Genomic DNA, 17,984 nt, shown 5'->3' with positions numbered 1-17,984 from the left:
CTACATTATTCAAAAAACTGTGTTTTGAATGCATCATAAGCAAGCAACATGGTTTTTAAAAGCAGTGGTGGGATGGCATAGGGCATTTGACACCAGTGTTGAGTGCTCCTGCTTCCAGGTTCCATCCCACCCTCACCTTTGGGAGAGTCCAAAAAGCAAAGAATGAAAAGCCCATGGCAGAGGCACAATTCTGTCTTAAAACCGAACCAGCCATACCTGTGGGATTTTGTAGATGCTTGACACAGGTGACATATGTCTAGAAATATCAGGTTCACTATCTTCAAGAACAGCCAACAGGTTATTCCTCTTCCCACAGTCATAGTTTGGAATGCCTGTGTGCCCAGTAGAGAGCAGGTCTAGCAGGGCATCAGAAGTCATCCTTGCATTAGAATAATGGTCATAGATGACATAGCTGAGGGTGACGTTGGGTAGGAGCCTGAGGTCCTGATTGATTTCACAAATGGCAGCCAGGAAGGACAGGACATTCCAGAATTTCCCACGATAGACACTGGAATGAAAAAGTGCCCTACATTGAATGAAAACAACGTTTCTAATTCTTGCTGTATCCAAACTCTCAGCTGTTTGCAGCACAGAAAATAAAATGAGTCCACCCTGAGATGCTCAAATACCTTCCATTAGCGACCTGTAGGAGAGAGGAAAGGCCCATCAGCCTCACTGAAAGTGGACTGACACCATAGTGAAACTGTGACCACAACTTTGACCATCATGAACATTTCATGAGATTGCGTTTCAGCTGTGTTTACGGTCAGCTGCAATATTTACCCCCTTTTAGGTTTGGGTTTTTAAATGCCACTTTCCACAATCATAACATTCTCAAATGCAGCGTACTCATTTTCAGTCAGGACTTAAGCATCAGCTGCTGCTGCACCTCAACTGAGAAGCACCTAAGTTCATGGTCCTGGCATATGGGGGCAACTGGAACCTATGAAATCAGAGTGCGCCTCCAGACGGTCAATATTTTGCAGGAGGGATTCCAGCGCATGGCAGAAATTTGTTTTCCTGCAGTTAAAGATTTCTGCCATAGTGCAAGAAAGGCCCCTCTTAAAAATGGTTTGCAATTTTGAAAGCTACACAAAAATGCACAGAAAAGTGTAGAATGATTAAATGATTAGGAGGAAGGCATGTGAACCCCTCTTACGCAAATCTGGGTGGATATTCCAAGGAATATTCACTGTTGTATAATCTCCCAGCCCACAAATAACAACTCCAGCGGGTGCAGAATGCTGCAGCGAGGCTCCTCACAGGGTCTCTGCCATGGGAGCATATTCACCCAGTGTTTTTCCAGCTGCACTGGCTCCCGGTGGAGTACAGGGTCAGATTTAAGGTGCTGGTTTTGACCTTTAAAGCCCTTCACGGCCTAGGACCCTTGTACCTATGGGACTGCCTCTCCTGGTATGCCCCACGGAGGACCTTAAGGTCCATAAATAGCAACACCCTAGTGGTCCCAGGCCCTAAGGAAGTTAGATTAGGCTCAACCAGAGCCAGGGCTTTTTCAACACTGGCTCTGGCCTGGTGGAATGCTCTGTCTCATGAGACCAGGGCCCTGCAGGATCTGATTTCTTTCCACAGGGCATGTAAGACAGAGTTGTTCTGCCTGGCCTTTGGCTTGGAGTCAATTTGATTCCTTCCCCCTCTTTCTTTTTCCTTTCTCCTCCTGTGATGAGGCTGCATTTTAAGGTTTTAAGGTTGTATTTTAATCTTGCTTTTAAGTTGTATTCATTCAACTTGTTTTTATTCTTGCTTGTTAGCTGCCCTGAGCCCGTCCTTGGCTGGGGAGGGCGGGGTATAAATAAAAGTTATTATTATTATTATTAAAGAGCACCACATAATCAAGTAAATCAGGATGAATGCTGAATCAGCAGGGTGTCTGGAGAAGCCTTGAATCAGATGGAGAGCATTATTGTTTGGTTGACTGATTCATTGACTGAATCAGAAGCAGGATGTCACCTCACATTCCTCTCAAAAATGGGGTCCATTTTAGTGGACTCAAAGGAGAACTTTGGACAAATCCCTTGAGTTTTCATGAGAAGTAAAGGGAAGGGGAAGGGGGAAGAGTGATGTTGTGTCAGGCGTGGAGAGTTCTCCTCTCCCTTTGATAACATCACAGATAAGAATTAACAAGCAGTTGATCTATTTATAGTCCTTTTATTACAGCACCATGCTGCAAGCAGAAATACGCAGCTCTCCGCAAGGAGGGCAGTTGGCTGCTCAAAATCCTCCTTCCGACTTCCGTAGCATCTTAGGTGTCAATGGGAAGTTCCTCCGAGTCTGTGTGAGGGGGGTTCCCTACACTCTCAAGTGACATCTCAACTAGCTGCCCCCTCCCTTCGGGTTCCTTTGTCATTATCTCATACCTGGGCAACTCCTCCCTCAGCTGTTCAGCTCCTCTCTCTCTCTCTGCTTCTGCACACGCTGTGGACTGTTGGACTTGCGTTCGACCGAGCGACTCTTGGTTGAGTCTGTGATTAACGACCTGAGCCTTTGATGAGGCTCCAAGCACGTTCCCCCATTACGCAAAGTATCCAGCATGCAGGGAAGGAGCCGAGATAGTATGAGCTACATTTCAAAGAGCGTTTTATTTCTAACTATGCAGACAGAAAAGAAATATACATGCTCTCTCTGTGAAAGCAGAGAGCAACTGAACAACAAAGGAACAGGAAACCAGTAAACATGACATCCGTCTCCCATCTTCCGTGAGACTTCCAACAGTATGGAATCTCTGGAATGCAAAACAGAGTCTTGTGACTCCAAACACTGCACAATGGCACCAAGCAGAAACTAACATGGACAAGGTAGGGGTGACTTTCCCCCTCCACCTCTCCATTGGAGATGAAACTAGTCTGCCATAGAATGCATTCCCCAGTCCTCATCTTTAGACTATTCCCTGACACGTTGTGATCATTTGGGTTGCCCTTTTTTAAATTTTGATGCCGTCAATCATGGTATCCTCCTGAACTGACTTAGTGAGATAATAATAATAATAATAATTTATGATTTATACCCCGCCCATCTGACTGGGCTTCCCCAGCCACTCTGGGTGGCTCTGAGATGGCTGTCAGAGGCACCATATTACAGTGGTTGTGCTCATATCTTCAATGTCATGTCCAGAAAGTGACTGCTTCTCACCCCCACCCCGGCATTTGTGCTATGGGGTGCTGCAAGGTACTATTCTCTCCCGAGCGCTATTTAAGATCTATACGCTATTTAAAATCTATATGAAGTCATGGGGTGCGGTCCTGAGGAGTTTGGGAGCAAGGGGCCACCAGTATGCCGATAACACACAGCTCTAGGGACATGGGTGGCACTGTGATCTACTGAGCTTTTAATGTTTAACAGACCACTGTATTTTTATATTTTGTTGGAAGCTGCCCAGAGTGGCTGGACAAACCCAGCCAGATGGGTGGCGTATAAAATTATTATTATTAGGGATCTAAGACAGTGATTAAAAGATCCAGAAAGCACTACCATAATTCTGCTTTGGGAAAGTAGATATTTCCCCCTTTTATACTAAACCTAAGCCAAAAAGACACCCTTCTCCTACCATCATTTTCCAGGAAAATCCTGCAGAATCAGCCCAAAGGCTCATCTGTTCCAGAATTCTCAAGGCGGCCAACCAGATGCACATGCAAAACTGAGAAGCACAAGAACTCTTCCCCTACTTGAGATTCTCAGTTATTGGTACCCAGAGGCATAGTGCCTGTGACAGTCAATGGAGAACATAGCCATTGTGACTGGTAGCCACTGAGAGCCTCATCATCCCCCAATTTATATGCCATTGGGATCTTCTTATGTTCTTAAAGGCAGGTACCAGATCATGATAAAGCCCCCAGAAAGTAACTGGAGATGAGTTGGATCTCATGGAAATGGTAGCAAGTGGAACACCAGGAACTCCATCCCCACAAAAGGTCTTACCAATAAAAGCTGGTGGAAGGACAGTGGCTAAAGATAAGGGAGGATGAAACATACTGAGCTTCTTGGGCTTGCTGGTTGGAAGGTTGGCGGTTTGACATTGCTCTGTCCCAGCTCCTGCCAACCTAGCAGTTTGATGTTGTTTTTATTTATTTTTTATTTGATTAAAATAAATAAATAAATTGGCTGCTAGTTTGACAGTGATTTGAATGGTGCCTGATGATTGGCCAGGTGTTTTATGAATGGAAAGGTCGGTGGAAGTGGTCTACCCTTATCTACGGATGCGCTTCGGATAAGGAGACGAAAAGGGACAGTATAGTAAAAGGGGTGTCAATGGTGCAACGTTGAGGTACGGTTTAAGGTACAGTGTCCTGTTTGTTAACGAAGAAATAGTTCATATAGTTCTCCTTACAAAACTTCTTGCAGTCCTACTAGTGTACTCTGTTCATTACTATTCCTTTTTCAAATAGTTCATATAATTTACTCCGGTCTTCTACGAATCTCTGGTTCCCGCAGGTTTCGAATCCTTCCAGTTAATTTATCCAATTTTGCATAGTCCATCAATTTCAACCCGCCATTCTTCTTTCATTGGTAGTTCTTCTTGCTTCCATTTTTCTGCCAATAATGGCCTGAGCTGAGATTCCAGCCTGGCAAGGGGGTGGACTAGATGACCGCTGGGTTCCTTCCAGACGCTCCCATGCTTCTAGTGAGGGGTCTCCTGCTCCTTGGGGTCTTCTTCGCCCCGGCCAGCTGCTCCTCCTGCTTCTGGCCTGGGGGGGCGCCGCTCAAGGGGGTCTCCCAAATGAGGCGGGGGGGGGGGGCTCCTGACATGGAGAATGAGCGAGCGGTGCTCCGCTTGTGCTCGGCTTGCCAAGGGTTAAAAGGAACAGAGCTGGGTTTCTAGAGAGGACAGGAAGTGGAGGCGTGGGGGGGCAAGGTCCTCCCAGCAAAAGCCCCTCCCTCGCCATTCCCGCCTGCAAGCGGAGGGGCTGCTTCCGTCTCCCTCTCTCTTTTGCAAGAGCTGCCTGGGGGTGAGTCTCGCCTCCCTCTCCCTCCGGGTGCAATGGGGAGAAGGGGCTGCGGGGGAGGATGCCTGGGGGGCTGGCCAGATCGGGGGGGGGGGCAGACCTTCCCCCAAGCCAAGCCAGGGAGGGGGCGGGGGGGGGCAGGGCTCTGCCCCGCTCTTCTTGCTTGGCCCCGTTGTGGGGGAGGGGGAGGGGGTCTTGGAGGGGGGAGCCTGCAGAGAGAGCCCTGGAGTCTCGATCAAGAGTGGAGGAGGAGGAGGAGGAGGAAGGGTGTTCTTCCTCTTGGCCAGCATCGCTACTGTGTCTTTTCTCCTGGCAGATCGAGGAGACAGCAGAAACTGCTACATTTTTAGCCGGGCGATGAGAGCCAGATCTCTTATGATTGGATCGCTTTTCTAACGTAGCTCAGCTTTTTTCGTTCTTTAATCAGTTTGGTCATTTATACTGATGTCAGCCTCCAGGACGCACTTTGCATACCAAACTATATAGCAAACTATATCTGGTCTAGGGAACTATGACCCACAAATAACCCAGAGATGCATTTTCAATAAAAGCACACATTCTGCTCATGTAAAAACACCAGGCATGTTTGGAGTACATTCTCAGGAGCAGGGCTAGGCAAACTGAGGCCCGAGGGCTGGATGCGGCCCAATCGCCGTCTAAATCCGGCCCTGTTCTCATCCTGAAGTAAAGTTCTTAACCTGAGTTACTATTTCTGGGTTAGCAGAGTCTGTAACCTGAAGCGTATGTAACCCGAGGTATTTTATTTAAAATGCATCTCTGGGTTATTTGTGGGGCATAGGAATTCATTCATTTTTTTCTTTCTTCAAAATATAGTCTGGCCCACCACATGGGCTGAGGGACGGTGGACCGGCCCATTGCTGAAAAAGGTTGCTGACCCCTGGTCTATAGCTCTCCTTCTGGAGCCAGAGAGGATAGTCACTTTCAAGGGCACCATTTAAGACGTAGAGGTTTAGCCTGAATGCTGTTTGAGCCAAGCAGATGCCTGCAAAGTTTGATTTCTGATCCCTTGAAGAACGGATGAGGCGGAATCCACTGGCTTCACGGTTGGGAGGAGACCATTTGTGCTGTGCATAAAGGGCATGATGATTAGGGCCCAATTTGGCATTGAAATCCCCTTCTAAACCTACAGATGCCTTTGGGTTCAGCAAAATAAGGTCTGTGGTATAAATTTCCCTTTCAACCCACAAGTCTCTGATCTGAGATTCCTGCCTCATTGGGGTCACATCAGCGTTAATTACCAACAGGGCCTGGTGGCTCAATTGGATTAACACTGCCCTGGCTTATGACTTGAATGAGGGGAGAGGGCTTGAAATGGCACATAGGGTAGTGGAGACTAAGACCCCCAGGCCCCCTTTCGCTCTTCCACGTTTTACCCCTAGATCTGCCCCAGTTGAGAATGAATGAAATCCGTTGAGTAACAGCTCATCCGCTGTCCATGTTTCCTGGATCATTATGACGCAATGGTGGGAGAGAAAGCTTTAAAACAAGGATCTCTGCTGCATGCAGACCACCCGGCCACATTCCAGGATAAAAGCTAGGTCACTTGATTGTCACGCAGTTGCATTGTGGGTAATTTTTGCAGGAGCAAGAGCTTCGCATTGGTTTGAGATGGTTGTAACTGCGTCTCCTTCTGTGACGAGGGAGAAGGTGCTGTACCATCATGTTCCTGCTCCTCTGTTCTAGCGAGGAGACTGGGAGAATCAGTGCAGCGTGGTCAGCAAAATGTGAATTCCAGGCAAGCAGGGCTGCCATCTCTTCAGCAGGGGAGACTTCCTTTCACTTGTCCGAGGAGAGGGGAACTGTTTCTCCTGCGAATCCGGTTCCCTCAGGGCCAGGTGGGACTTCTGAGATGGGGAAGCACATGGGGCTCTGTTTCCAGGTTGGGGTTCTTCAAGTGCTTGTCAGAGGTTTCTTTTGCTTGCAGGGCAGATTCTTTGGGGAATCAGCTACTTGGGGTTGTAAAGATTCCTTGTATACTACTGGTATACACGGAATATTCAGAAGAGTCACTCTCCGCATCGCTTCCACTATTATTAGTAAAGTGCCAGGGCGATCCTGCAGGGAGTACAAGATTCCTGAGGGCTTCGCTCACACGGGTCATAGGAATGTGCAAGCCCACTCACCACAACAAGGTGTTGATTTAGCGAGTGAAATGTACTTTGCAAAAAGTACATTTTTGCAAATTTAACCAGGGTCAAATACCACCTGTACATCATTTTCATGTAGTTCTCCTTCAGTAAAGTACATGCAGAAAATTTCAAATCTATAATAATAATTTATTATTTATACCCCGCCCATCTGGCTGGGTTTCCCCATCCACTCTGGGCGGCTTCCAACAGAATATTAATATACAATAATCTGTTAAACATTAAAAGCGTCCCTAAACAGGGCTGCCTTCAGATGTCTTCTAAAAGTCTGGTAGTTGTTTTTCTCTTTGACATCTGGGCGGGTGCCACTACCGAGAAGGCCCTTTGCCCGGTTCCCTGTAACTTGGCTTCTCGCAGGGAGGGAACCGCAAGAAGGCTCTCAGTGCTGGACCTCAGTGTCTGGGCAGAACAATGAGGGTGGAGACGCTCCTTCAGGTATACTGGACCGAGGCCGTTTGGGGCTTTAAAAGTCAGCACCAACACTTTGAATTGTGCTCAGAAACGTACTGAGAACCAGTGTAGGTCTTTCAAGTCCGGTGTTATGTAGTCTTGGCGGCCTAACTTCCAAATCTAACTTCCAAAGTCTTTCCCAGTCCGTCATTAATATATTATGTCCCACATCCTTTGACCATTTTATCATAACGCATTTGTCCTGGTCCTCTTTAGTGTCCCATTCCAAAAGCAGATCATTCATTTTTGACAGCAGTTTTGTACTACCTTCTACTATTTCTCTCTGAAATCTTGACACTTGATATCTAAATCGTTTCTTTTTAGGATTTTTTAAAGTTTCATTTAGTTGTAAATATTGTAACCAGTCTATTACATTTTCTCTTACTTCTTCAAAGTCCTTTAATTTTAACTGGTTGTCAATTTCTGTTAACAGCTCTTTATATGTCGGCCAATTTAACCTCATATTTACTTTTTTCAAAGGTAATGCTTCTAATGGGGAAAGTCACCATGCTGTTTTCTGTTAAAATAAATCTTTATATTTCCCCCCAAACTTTAAGAATCGAGTTTCTTATTATGACTATGAAAACTTTTATGAACTTTTGCCTTATGATACCATAGATAAGCATGCCTGGCATTGCAGTCTTCAGGCTTGGGGACAAGATGGTGACTGGTTTGTGCACCATAAGCCCCACTGAATTCAATGGGATCTATTCTCAGGTCTCTACTGTGCAGACCATGCAGCTGCTGGGTGACCTTGAAGTCTCTCAGCCCCACTCACCTCACAGTGTTTGTTGTGGGGGAGGAAGGCAAGTAGAATGTTGGCCACTTTGAGACTCCTTTGGGTAGTGATAAAGCGGGATATCAAATCCAAACTCTTCTTCTTCCCTGCAGGGCCTCTGAGGCTCCATTTGCTTCTTCCGCTCTCCCAGGACCCTGCAGCTTGTTTTGGCTCCTTAACTCTTCAGGAAGGATGAAAGGGATGGATCCTGCAAAGCTAGCGAGGATGGAAGGGGGAAGATGGACGGTTGACCTGGTCAGGTTGTCTCCTGCATCCCTCCTCACAACCTCTGAGCGTTCCTCTCTAGGGCTCTCAGAGAGATCTGGTGAGTTCCAGGGGAGGGGAGATGGGGACATGGAGGAATGGAGCTGGAGAGGTATTGGGGCTTGCTCAGCCTGGGGGTGGGGGGAGGCAGACAGGCGGGTGGAGATTGAGAAGGTGAGCACCTTTCTGGGCTCCACCACCTGCCTGCCTGCCTGCGCCTTTGTTATCTGCAGGCAATTTGAGCTAGGAATACATCACAGCTCCCCGGCCACCACGATGTATTGGCAGCTCAAAATGTCTAATACCGGTGCCGTGACCTGAATGCCCTACCAATGTCAAAAAACGTATTGCTCCATCACACAGCAGTAGAAGCCACGACTCTTTAAAGTAACCTGATGCTGCTTTGCAGTTTGAATGCAGATGGGGCCTATGCTGTGTGTCGCCCTTTCCTTTTCTTTTTGGAAAAACTTTTTATTTCCTTTTTTTAAAAAGGAACATATGAATAATAAATGATACAAACATGTAGACCGGGTCTTCTCATGCCATTTGTATATCTCAGAACTAGCAGAATAAATTTGAAGGAATGTCTATAACATGTGGTTCATCATTGATGGTCAGTGTATGAGTTCTGGGTCATGAATTGGTTTAAACTGGAACACAAAAACGGGAAACAGGAGAGAACAGAGAGCATTCAACACCACATAGCTGGTTTTCTATTCAGGAGCTCTTCTGGTTGTTGTACTTAAGATTAAGGAGAGCCAGTGTGGTGCAGTGGTTAAGAGCGGTAGACTCGTAATCTGGGGAACTGGGTTCGCATCTCCGCTCCTCCACATGCAGCTGCTGTTAATGTTAGTTTCTGAGGTAAAACGTGTCACTTTACTACTCTGCACCTGTCTTTCTGGATTATTCGTGGTTTTCTGAATTTTGTGGGACCCAAACCCATTTTCTATGGTATTTATATGTGTGTAGGTTGCCCTGGGTTGTTTGACCCTTGAAAAACATAGCTTTTTTTCTCCTAGAAAATACTCCACAAGATTCTCTGTTTAGAGTTTAAACAGAACACATAACATTACTTGATATACAAAAACACGTTTACATTTGCTTATATCTAATGTATCTATATCTATATATATTCTTTATTGATTTAGACTATTTCTACATTTATCCCATTCGTTATTCAAGACAATAAGCTACACTCAAAAAACCAAAATAATTCAACATCAAATAATACTGCTACATTAGGTATGAAGAGGGAATTACAAATGCTTCTATCTGTATGAGACTTTACAGACTTTTTGTGAGGCACATAGCAGCATAAAACAGGCAGCAGGTGCTCTCACAGAAAACCTCTCTCTCACTCGACAGTTGAGAACAGACCTAACTGAAAAAACGGCCTTCTGGAGTGACAGTCACCCTTTCCATAGCAACTTGGAGGCAACATTCACACACCGAGCTGTTTGTGAAGTTGAGGTAATTTCTGTCAGGTTTGGGTTTCTGACCTCTGTAGAAAGACCTCACATCTTCTGTTCTTCCTCTTTCACAAATGTTCATTAGCATTGTTAAATAATTGGGGGCTCCATTTCTTCCTGAGGATCTAATTAGTTTCTGTCTTTGTTGTAGGTGGTGATGAATTGGAAATGAAGAATGGGGGAGACCATGACAAAATCCACACAGTGGAGAAGCCATATCAAAATTGGGAGTATGGAGAGAGCTCCAGTCAGAGTTCCCCTTCCCATCAAAGAACTCAAAGCGGGAAGAAAGGCTATCAGTGCTCAGAATGTGGGAAGAGCTTCACTCGGAAGGACAATCTCACGTCCCATCAAAGAATTCATACTGGAGAGAAACCCTATCAGTGCTTGGAATGTGGAAAGAGCTTCAGTCAGAGCATCCATCTCACGTCCCATCAAAGAATTCATACTGGAGAGAAACCCTATCAGTGCTTGGAATGTGGAAAGAGCTTCAGTAAGAGCAGCACTCTCACTTCCCATCAAAGAATTCATACTGGAGAGAAACCCTATCAGTGCTTGGAATGTGGAAAGAGCTTCAGTAACAGCAGCACTCTCACTTCCCATCGAAGAATTCATACTGGGGAGAAACCCTATCAGTGCATGGAATGTGGGAAGAGCTTCAGTCGAAAGGACAGACTCACTTCCCATCAAATAATTCATACAGGGGAGAAACCCTATCAGTGCTTGGAATGTGGAAATAGCTTCAGTCAGAGGAGCAGTCTCGCTTCCCATCAAAGAATTCATACAGGGGAGAAACCCTATCAGTGCTTGGAATGTGGAAATAGCTTCAGTCAGAGGAGCAGTCTCGCTTCCCATCAAAGAATTCATACAGGAGAGAAACCATATCAGTGCTTGGAATGTGGAAATAGCTTCATTCAGAGGAGCAGTCTCGCTTCCCATCAAAGAATTCATACAGGGGAGAAACCCTATCAGTGCTTCGAATGTGGAAAGAGCTTCGGTAGGAGCACCGAACTCACTTCCCATCAGAGAATTCATACAGGGGAGAAACCCTATCAGTGCTTCGAATGTGGAAAGAGCTTCGGTAGGAGCACCGAACTCACTTCCCATCAAAGAATTCATACAGGGGAGAAACCCTATCAGTGCTTGGAATGTGGGAAGAGTTTCAGTCACACCAGCTGTGTCGCTTCCCATCAAAGAATTCATAAAGAAGAGAAACCCTATCAGTGCTTGGAATGTGGGAAGAGCTTCAGTCGAAAGGACATTCTCACTTCTCATCACAGAATTCATACAGGAGAGAAACCCCATCAGTGCTTGGAATGTGGGAAGAGCTTCAGTCAGAGGAGCCATCTCGCTTCCCATCGAATAATTCATACAGGGGAGAAACCCTATCACTGCTTGGAATGTGGGAAGAGTTTCAGTCACACCAGCGGTCTCGCTTCCCATCAAAGAATTCATAAAGAAGAGAAACCCTATCAGTGCTTGGAATGTGGGAAGAGCTTCACTCGAAAGGACCATCTCACATCCCATCAAAGAATTCATACTGGAGAGATACCCCATCAGTGCTTGGAATGTGGGAAGAGCTTCAGTCACAGCACCCATCTCACGTCCCATCAAAGAATTCATACTGGAGAGAAACCCTATCAGTGCTTTGAATGTGGAAAGAGCTTCAATCACAGCACCCATCTCACTTCCCATCTGAGAATTCATACAGGGGAGAAACCCTATCAGTGCTTGGAATGTGGGAAGAGCTTCAGAAAGAGGTCAGGTCTCATCCGCCATCAAAGAACTCATACAGTGGTACCTTAGGTACCTTAGGTTAAGAACTTAATTAGTTCTGGAGGTCGATTCTTAACCTGAAACTTTTTTTTTCTTTCAAAAATTTTATTAGTTTTTACAATATCAATGACAAACAAAAACATAAAACAAACAAAACATAACAAACATAAATCATAACCGTATTGAAAATAACAGTTATTTACTTTGTAAAACGACTGCCTCGTTTCCCCTTAGTTGAATTTCATTGCATATCCTTATAACGGTTTTCCAAATCCCAATTTTAATACCCTTTAAATTAAACATTAATATCTTTAAATCTTCTCCTTCTTGTATTAAACATATTATTTTATCAGTTAACATAAATACAATCCTAAGCCCATTAAGTATCTCGACGCTATTTGTTATTTTAGCTTAACAAATTTAGCTAAATAATCATTAAATTTATTCCATTCTTCGTGGTGTTCCTCCTTCTTCTGGTCGCGGACGGCTAGCTCCATAAAATCCATCATTTTCATCTGCCATTCTTTTACTGTTGGTAATTCTTGAGTTTTCAGTGGTACCTTAGGTTAAGAACTTAATTCGTTCTGGAGGTCCATTCTTAACCTGAAACTGTTCTTAACCTGAAGCACCACTTTAGTTAATGGGGCCTCCCGCTGCTGCTTTGCAATTTCTGTTCTCACCCTGAAGCAAAGTTCTTAACCCGAGGTAGTATTTCTGGGTTAGTGGAGTCTGTAACCTGAAGCGTCTGTAACCTTAAGCATCTGTAACCTGAGGCAGCCAGGAAGGACAGGACATTCCAGAATTTCCCATGATAGCCACTGGAATGAAAAAGTGCCCTCCATTGAATGAAAACAACATTTCTAATTCTTGCTGTATCTAAACTCTCAGCTGTTTCCAGCACAGAAAATAAAATGAGTCCACCCTGAGATGCTCAAATACCTTCCATTAGCGGCCTGTAGGAGAGAGGAAAGGCCCATCAGCCTCACTGAAGGTGGACTGACACCATAGTGAAACTGTGACCACAACTTTCACCATCTTGAACATTTCATGAGATTGCGTTTCAGCTGTGTTTACAGTCAGCTGCATTATTTACCCCCTTGTAGGTTTGGATTTTTAAAAGCCACTTTGCACAGTCATAACATTCTCAATTGCAGCATACTCATTTTCAGTCTGGACTTAAGCATCAGCTGCTGCTGCACCTCAACTGAGAAGCACCTAAGTTCATGGTCCTGGCATATGGGGGCAACTGGAACCTATGAAATCAGAGTGTGCCTCCAGACAGTCAGTATTTTGGAGGAGGGATTCCAGCGCATGGCAGAACTTTGTTTTCCTGCAGTTATAGTGCAAGAAAGGCCCCTTTGAAAAATGGTTTGCAATTTTGAATGTTACACAAAAATGTACAGAAAAGTGTAGAATGATTAAATGATTAGGAGGAAGGCATGTGAACCCCTCTTATTCAAATCTGGGTGGATATTCCAATGAATATTCACTGTTTATAATCTCCCTGCCCACAAATCACCACAAATGTTCCATTTTTGATGGGAAGTTTTGCTTCTGCACATGCTGAGCTGAAGCATTCCGTGCTCACCCACCCTAGAATGTTTGGTTACCTGTTCTTAATGCATGGTTGACCACATCTATGAATGGGAATATCAATCAATAGTAACAGTTTAACTAGGAGGTTTTCATACCTGTCTAACTCTGTGTTCCTTTCCCAACCTTTAATCTATTGATAATTAATGCCTATATGCAGCCTATATGCAACCCTTGCTTTGTCTTTGTGTTAACCAATCAGCAACAAGCACATACGTGGCAATACTGTAATATTCAATAAAAGGGACTCTCTGAGACATGCTCGAGAGATGCCTCCCGTATGACACTTGTCACTCGTCTGTTGTTTATTTCAACCCAACACATTTCCCCACCTTCACTGCATCAAGCAGTTGGTCCCTTACCTTTCCCTCCCCGAGCTGGCCACAGTGATCCATGCAATGGCCACCTCCAGCCTTGACTATTGTAATTCGCTCTACTCGGGGCTGCCCTTGAAGCTGTTCCAGAAACTCCAGTAGGTGCAGAATGCTTCAGTGAGGCTCCTCACGGGGTCTTCCATGGGAGCATATTCGCCCAGTGCTTTTCCAGCTGCACTGGCTCCCGGTGGAGTACAGGATCAGAATTAAGGTGCTGGTTTTGACCTTTAAAGCCCTTCACGGCCTAGGACCCTCATACCTACGGGACTGCCTCTCCTGGTATGCCCCACGGAGGACCTTAAGGTCCATAAATAGCAACACCCTAGAGGTTCCGGGCCCTAAGGAAGTTAGATTAGCCTCAACCAGAGCCAGGGCTTTTTCAACACTGGCTCCGGCCTGGTGAGACCAGGGCCCTGCAGGGTCTGATTTCTTTCCGCAGGGTGTGTAAGACAGAGTTGTTCTGCCTGGCCTTTGGCTTGGAGTCATTTTGATTCCCTCCCCCTCTTTCTTTTCCCATCTCCTATGATGAGGCTGCCTTTTTAACATTTTAATGTTGTATTTTAATCTTGCTTTTAAGTCGTATTCATTCAACTTGTTTTTATTATTGCTTCTTAGCTGCCCTGAACCCGGCCTTGGCTGGGGAGGGCGGGGTATAAATAAAATTTATTATGATTTTTTATATTATTATTATCATCATTATCAAAGAGCACCACATAATCAAGTAAATCAGGATGAATGCTGAATCAGCAGGGTCTCTGGAGAAGCCTTGAATCAGGTGGAGAGTATTTTTGTTGTTGTTGACTGATTCATTGACTGAATCAGAAGCAGGATGTCACCTCACGTTCCTCTCAAAAATGGGGTCCATTTTAGTGGACCCAAAGTAGAACTTTGGACAAATCCCTTGAGTTTTCATGAGAAGTAAAGGAAGGGGGAAGAGTGATGTGTCAGGCGTGGAGAGTTCTCTCCCTTTGGCAACATCACAGATAAGAATTAACAAGCAGTTGATCTATTTATAGTCCTTTTATTACAGCACCATGTTGCAAGCAGAAATACACAGCTCTCCGCAAGGAGGGCAGTTGGCTGCTCTAAATCCTCCTTCCGACTTCCGTAGCATTTTAGGTCCCAATGGGAAGTTCCTCCCCCCCTCTGACTTCTTTGCTCTCTGACATGTTCAATCCTCTGAGTCTGTGGTGAGGGGGGTTCCCCACACTGTCAAGTGACATCTCAACTAGCTGCCCCCTCCTTTCGGGTTCCCTTGTCATTATCTCATACCTGGGCAACTACTCCCTCAGCTGTTCAGCTTCTGTCTCTCTACTTCTAAACATGCTGTGAAAAAGGGTGTGTGTGTGACTTTTCCCCTCCATCTCTCCATCGGACAGGAAACTGGTCTGCCATAGAATGCATTCCCCAGTCGTCGTCTTTAGACTATTCCCTGACATGTTGAGATCATTTGGGTTGCCCTTTTAAACATTTTTTTGATGTGCTATGGGGTGCTGCAAGGTACTCTTCTCTCCCCAGTGCTATTTAAGATCTATACGCTATTTAAAATCTATATGAAGTCATGGGGTGTGGTCATGAGGAGTTTTGGAGCAAGGGGCCACCAGTATGCCGATAAAACACAACTCTAGGGAAATGGGTGGCACTGTGACCTACTGATCCAACAACAAACTGGGGAGGAGTTATCCTCAAGTTATCCCCCCAGGGAGCGGGGCCAAGCAATGCCTATTGGCCGGTTGGGCCCACCCCCTGTGGAATGCCTGCACCTAAGCCTGGCACTATTGATCAATCCGCAGGCAGGCTGCAACCCTCCCCAGCAGGGCACCAAATTGCGGACGTTTGTCATTGGATCTCCCACCCTCCGTCCCCTTTTTCATATGTCTTATTTCCATACTAAGACCTTCCTATGAACATTGTCAGCTGCCATATTTGGGGCCTGGTGTCGGAACTCTGCACAACCGAGCTACTCCTCCTCGGACATTCTTCGTCATCTACTCTGATAGTGATTAATGACCTAAACCTTTGATGAGGCTCTAAGCACGTTCCCATTCCGCAGAGTATACAAACATCAGCAGAAGGACGAGAAATATATGAGCTACATTGCTACGATTTATTTCTCGCTACGCAGGACAGAAAAGAATATGCATCTGCTCTCTGTGAAGGCAGAGAAACAATTGGAACAAAGAAACAGGAAACGAGTAATAACAACATCCGTCTCCCATCTCCCGTGAGACTTCCAACAGTCTGGAATGTAAACAGAGTCTTGTGACTCCAAAAACTGCACAGCGGCATAAACAGAAATCTAACACCTGGCAGGAATTTTTCCATTTGGCAACTTGGCCCTGGCCATTTGATTTTCGCCTTCCTCATAGCAATCCTCACAACTTTGTGAGGTTAGGCATTGGGGAAGCCTTAGTCTTGGCTGGAGGGGAGGTTACAGCCTCTGTCCGCCCCTTCTTGGTTAAGTGTATCCTGTTAAAGGGATCTGTGAGGAGTTGCTTCTGTCCAGACGCCCAGGCGGGGCCTAGGGCCATAGCACTCCTCCAACAGGGACCCTTCGGTGATTACCCCTACTTGATGTAAGTCATGGGGGGGGGGCAGGTGTGGATTACCCTTAGATGCACCCCCAGTAGATGGACTGGGGTGGAATAAATGGCTATACGCAATGCCAGTGCCAAACCATTCACATCTGTAATCAATAGAATTGTGGCTCATTTGGACCCAATGTTATGCTGTTGTCTTGTCTGGTTTTTCATCACTTAGGGAGTGACAGGAACACAGGAGCTTGACACACAATTTGTGGGCTCTTTGGATGATTCCCACTTCTAAAGGAGCAAATGCATAGTTTGGGGGTACTCTTGGATACACCTTTGTCACTAGAGACCCACGTGTCCTCTATGGCTGTTTGTGAACAGGAATAGCCTGACCACTGGAGCAATGGAAAACTTGGAGCGGGACTACTGTAATGCACTCTTTCTGGGGCCGCCCTTGGGTCTGGTGCAGAATCTCTAGTTGGTGCCAAAAGATGTGGCCAGATTGTTCTTGCGAGATTTTGGTCAAGAACATCTGGCACCACACACCTCGCCCATTTGAAGGACTATCCACTTAAACCTATTTTCTGCTTCCTGCAACTTCCATTCCTGATCCACCAGAGGACCTCTTCTCTTATTCCATGACTACTAAGCTTACCCAGGAGGCACATTGTTGAACGCTTTTTTGGAATTCCAAGTGTTGGTTTGTCTGTTTCTTTATTAAATTTGTATACTGCCCTTCACCCAGTGATCTCAGGGTGGTTCACAGCATAAAAATACAGGATAAGACCAAAAAGTATATAATAAAAACAAGAACAAAAACCTACAAAAAAATCTGCTGAATCACCTCTGTCTTTACGTGAAATTTGAGTTCCCTTTTTCACCTCTCAAATTCATCAGAATAGCCCTATCCTGTGTTAGCATCTGTGCGGGGGGGGGGGGAGATTCTGCCAGGGCTCACGTATGATAGTTCAGGTAACTTCTAACTCTTAATCTTGGTACTTTTCACCAATCTTTGGCATTTGCATCTCACAGTTTGGAGGCAGATCTTGGAGTTTTCACAAACATGTTTTTCTTCAGCCCTGTAGTTGCAGGTGGAGCTGCATAAAGTGTTTAGGAACTTGCAGAGGTGGTACTTCTTCTCCGTATAATTATCAAAATGATAGTGTGTGTTGTTTTTTTGCTTCCAAAGATCACATTTGAGTCCACTAAACATGATGTCATGGATCTGAGGCAGAAAGGTCTGGCAGATATATGCCTCCTGAGCCACCCAAAACTTGGGGGGGGGGGGCTGAGATTTAGGACAGATGATAACTGTACCAGAATGAGGTTGGCTTGACTTCTCTCCACTTCAGATGTGATCCCTTTGCAGAGCTCCGTTACTAAGAAGAAAGTTACTGCATCTTGCAAGCACCACAACAAAAGGCTTCTAATTCTTTGTAAGGGAGGTGCTCGTTCCTGGGAGGAAAAAGATGGTCCTAGTTCTACTGCTTCTACTGCCTTATGGGGACTGTGGGAAACTGAAGACAAAATGCCTCTTGTCTTTGGAAAGGGATAAGATAGATTCACCTAATTATTTCAGGCCAGGAGACCACCTCATCAGTGGCGTCATCTCTGCCACAAACA

The 17,984-nt window shown here is 45.4% G+C and overlaps 3 protein-coding genes across 3 annotated transcripts in view; 2 read left to right on the top strand and 1 right to left on the bottom strand.

Annotated features, from left to right (window-relative positions):
* The window catches only part of LOC310670826 (uncharacterized protein), a 51,123-nt gene extending 38,893 nt beyond the window's left edge, over positions 1–12,230 (top strand). The window contains exon 2 of the mRNA XM_083426607.1: positions 11,903–12,230. The gene's annotated coding sequence lies outside the window, so the exon portion shown is untranslated. The remainder of the gene's footprint in view (positions 1–11,902) is intronic.
* LOC310670646 (uncharacterized protein) overlaps positions 1–17,984 on the bottom strand; it is a 306,280-nt gene that overhangs the window by 268,763 nt on the left and 19,533 nt on the right. The window lies entirely within an intron of this gene.
* LOC310672770 (uncharacterized protein) lies at positions 4,904–15,853 on the top strand (the record flags this gene model as incomplete). The annotated part of the gene is made up of 4 exons (XM_083430422.1): positions 4,904–4,961; positions 8,468–8,679; positions 10,239–11,573; positions 15,726–15,853. Exons 2-4 carry the CDS (start codon positions 8,547–8,549, stop codon positions 15,851–15,853), a joined length of 1,596 nt encoding a protein of 531 aa, XP_083286548.1. The 5' UTR covers positions 4,904–4,961; positions 8,468–8,546.

This window comes from Podarcis tiliguerta (assembly GCF_965153285.1).
Source record: "Podarcis tiliguerta genome assembly, chromosome: 2".
NCBI lineage: Eukaryota > Metazoa > Chordata > Lepidosauria > Squamata > Lacertidae > Podarcis > Podarcis tiliguerta.
Note: the sequence above shows the minus strand (reverse complement) of the source record. Positions and strands in the feature narration are given on the sequence as shown.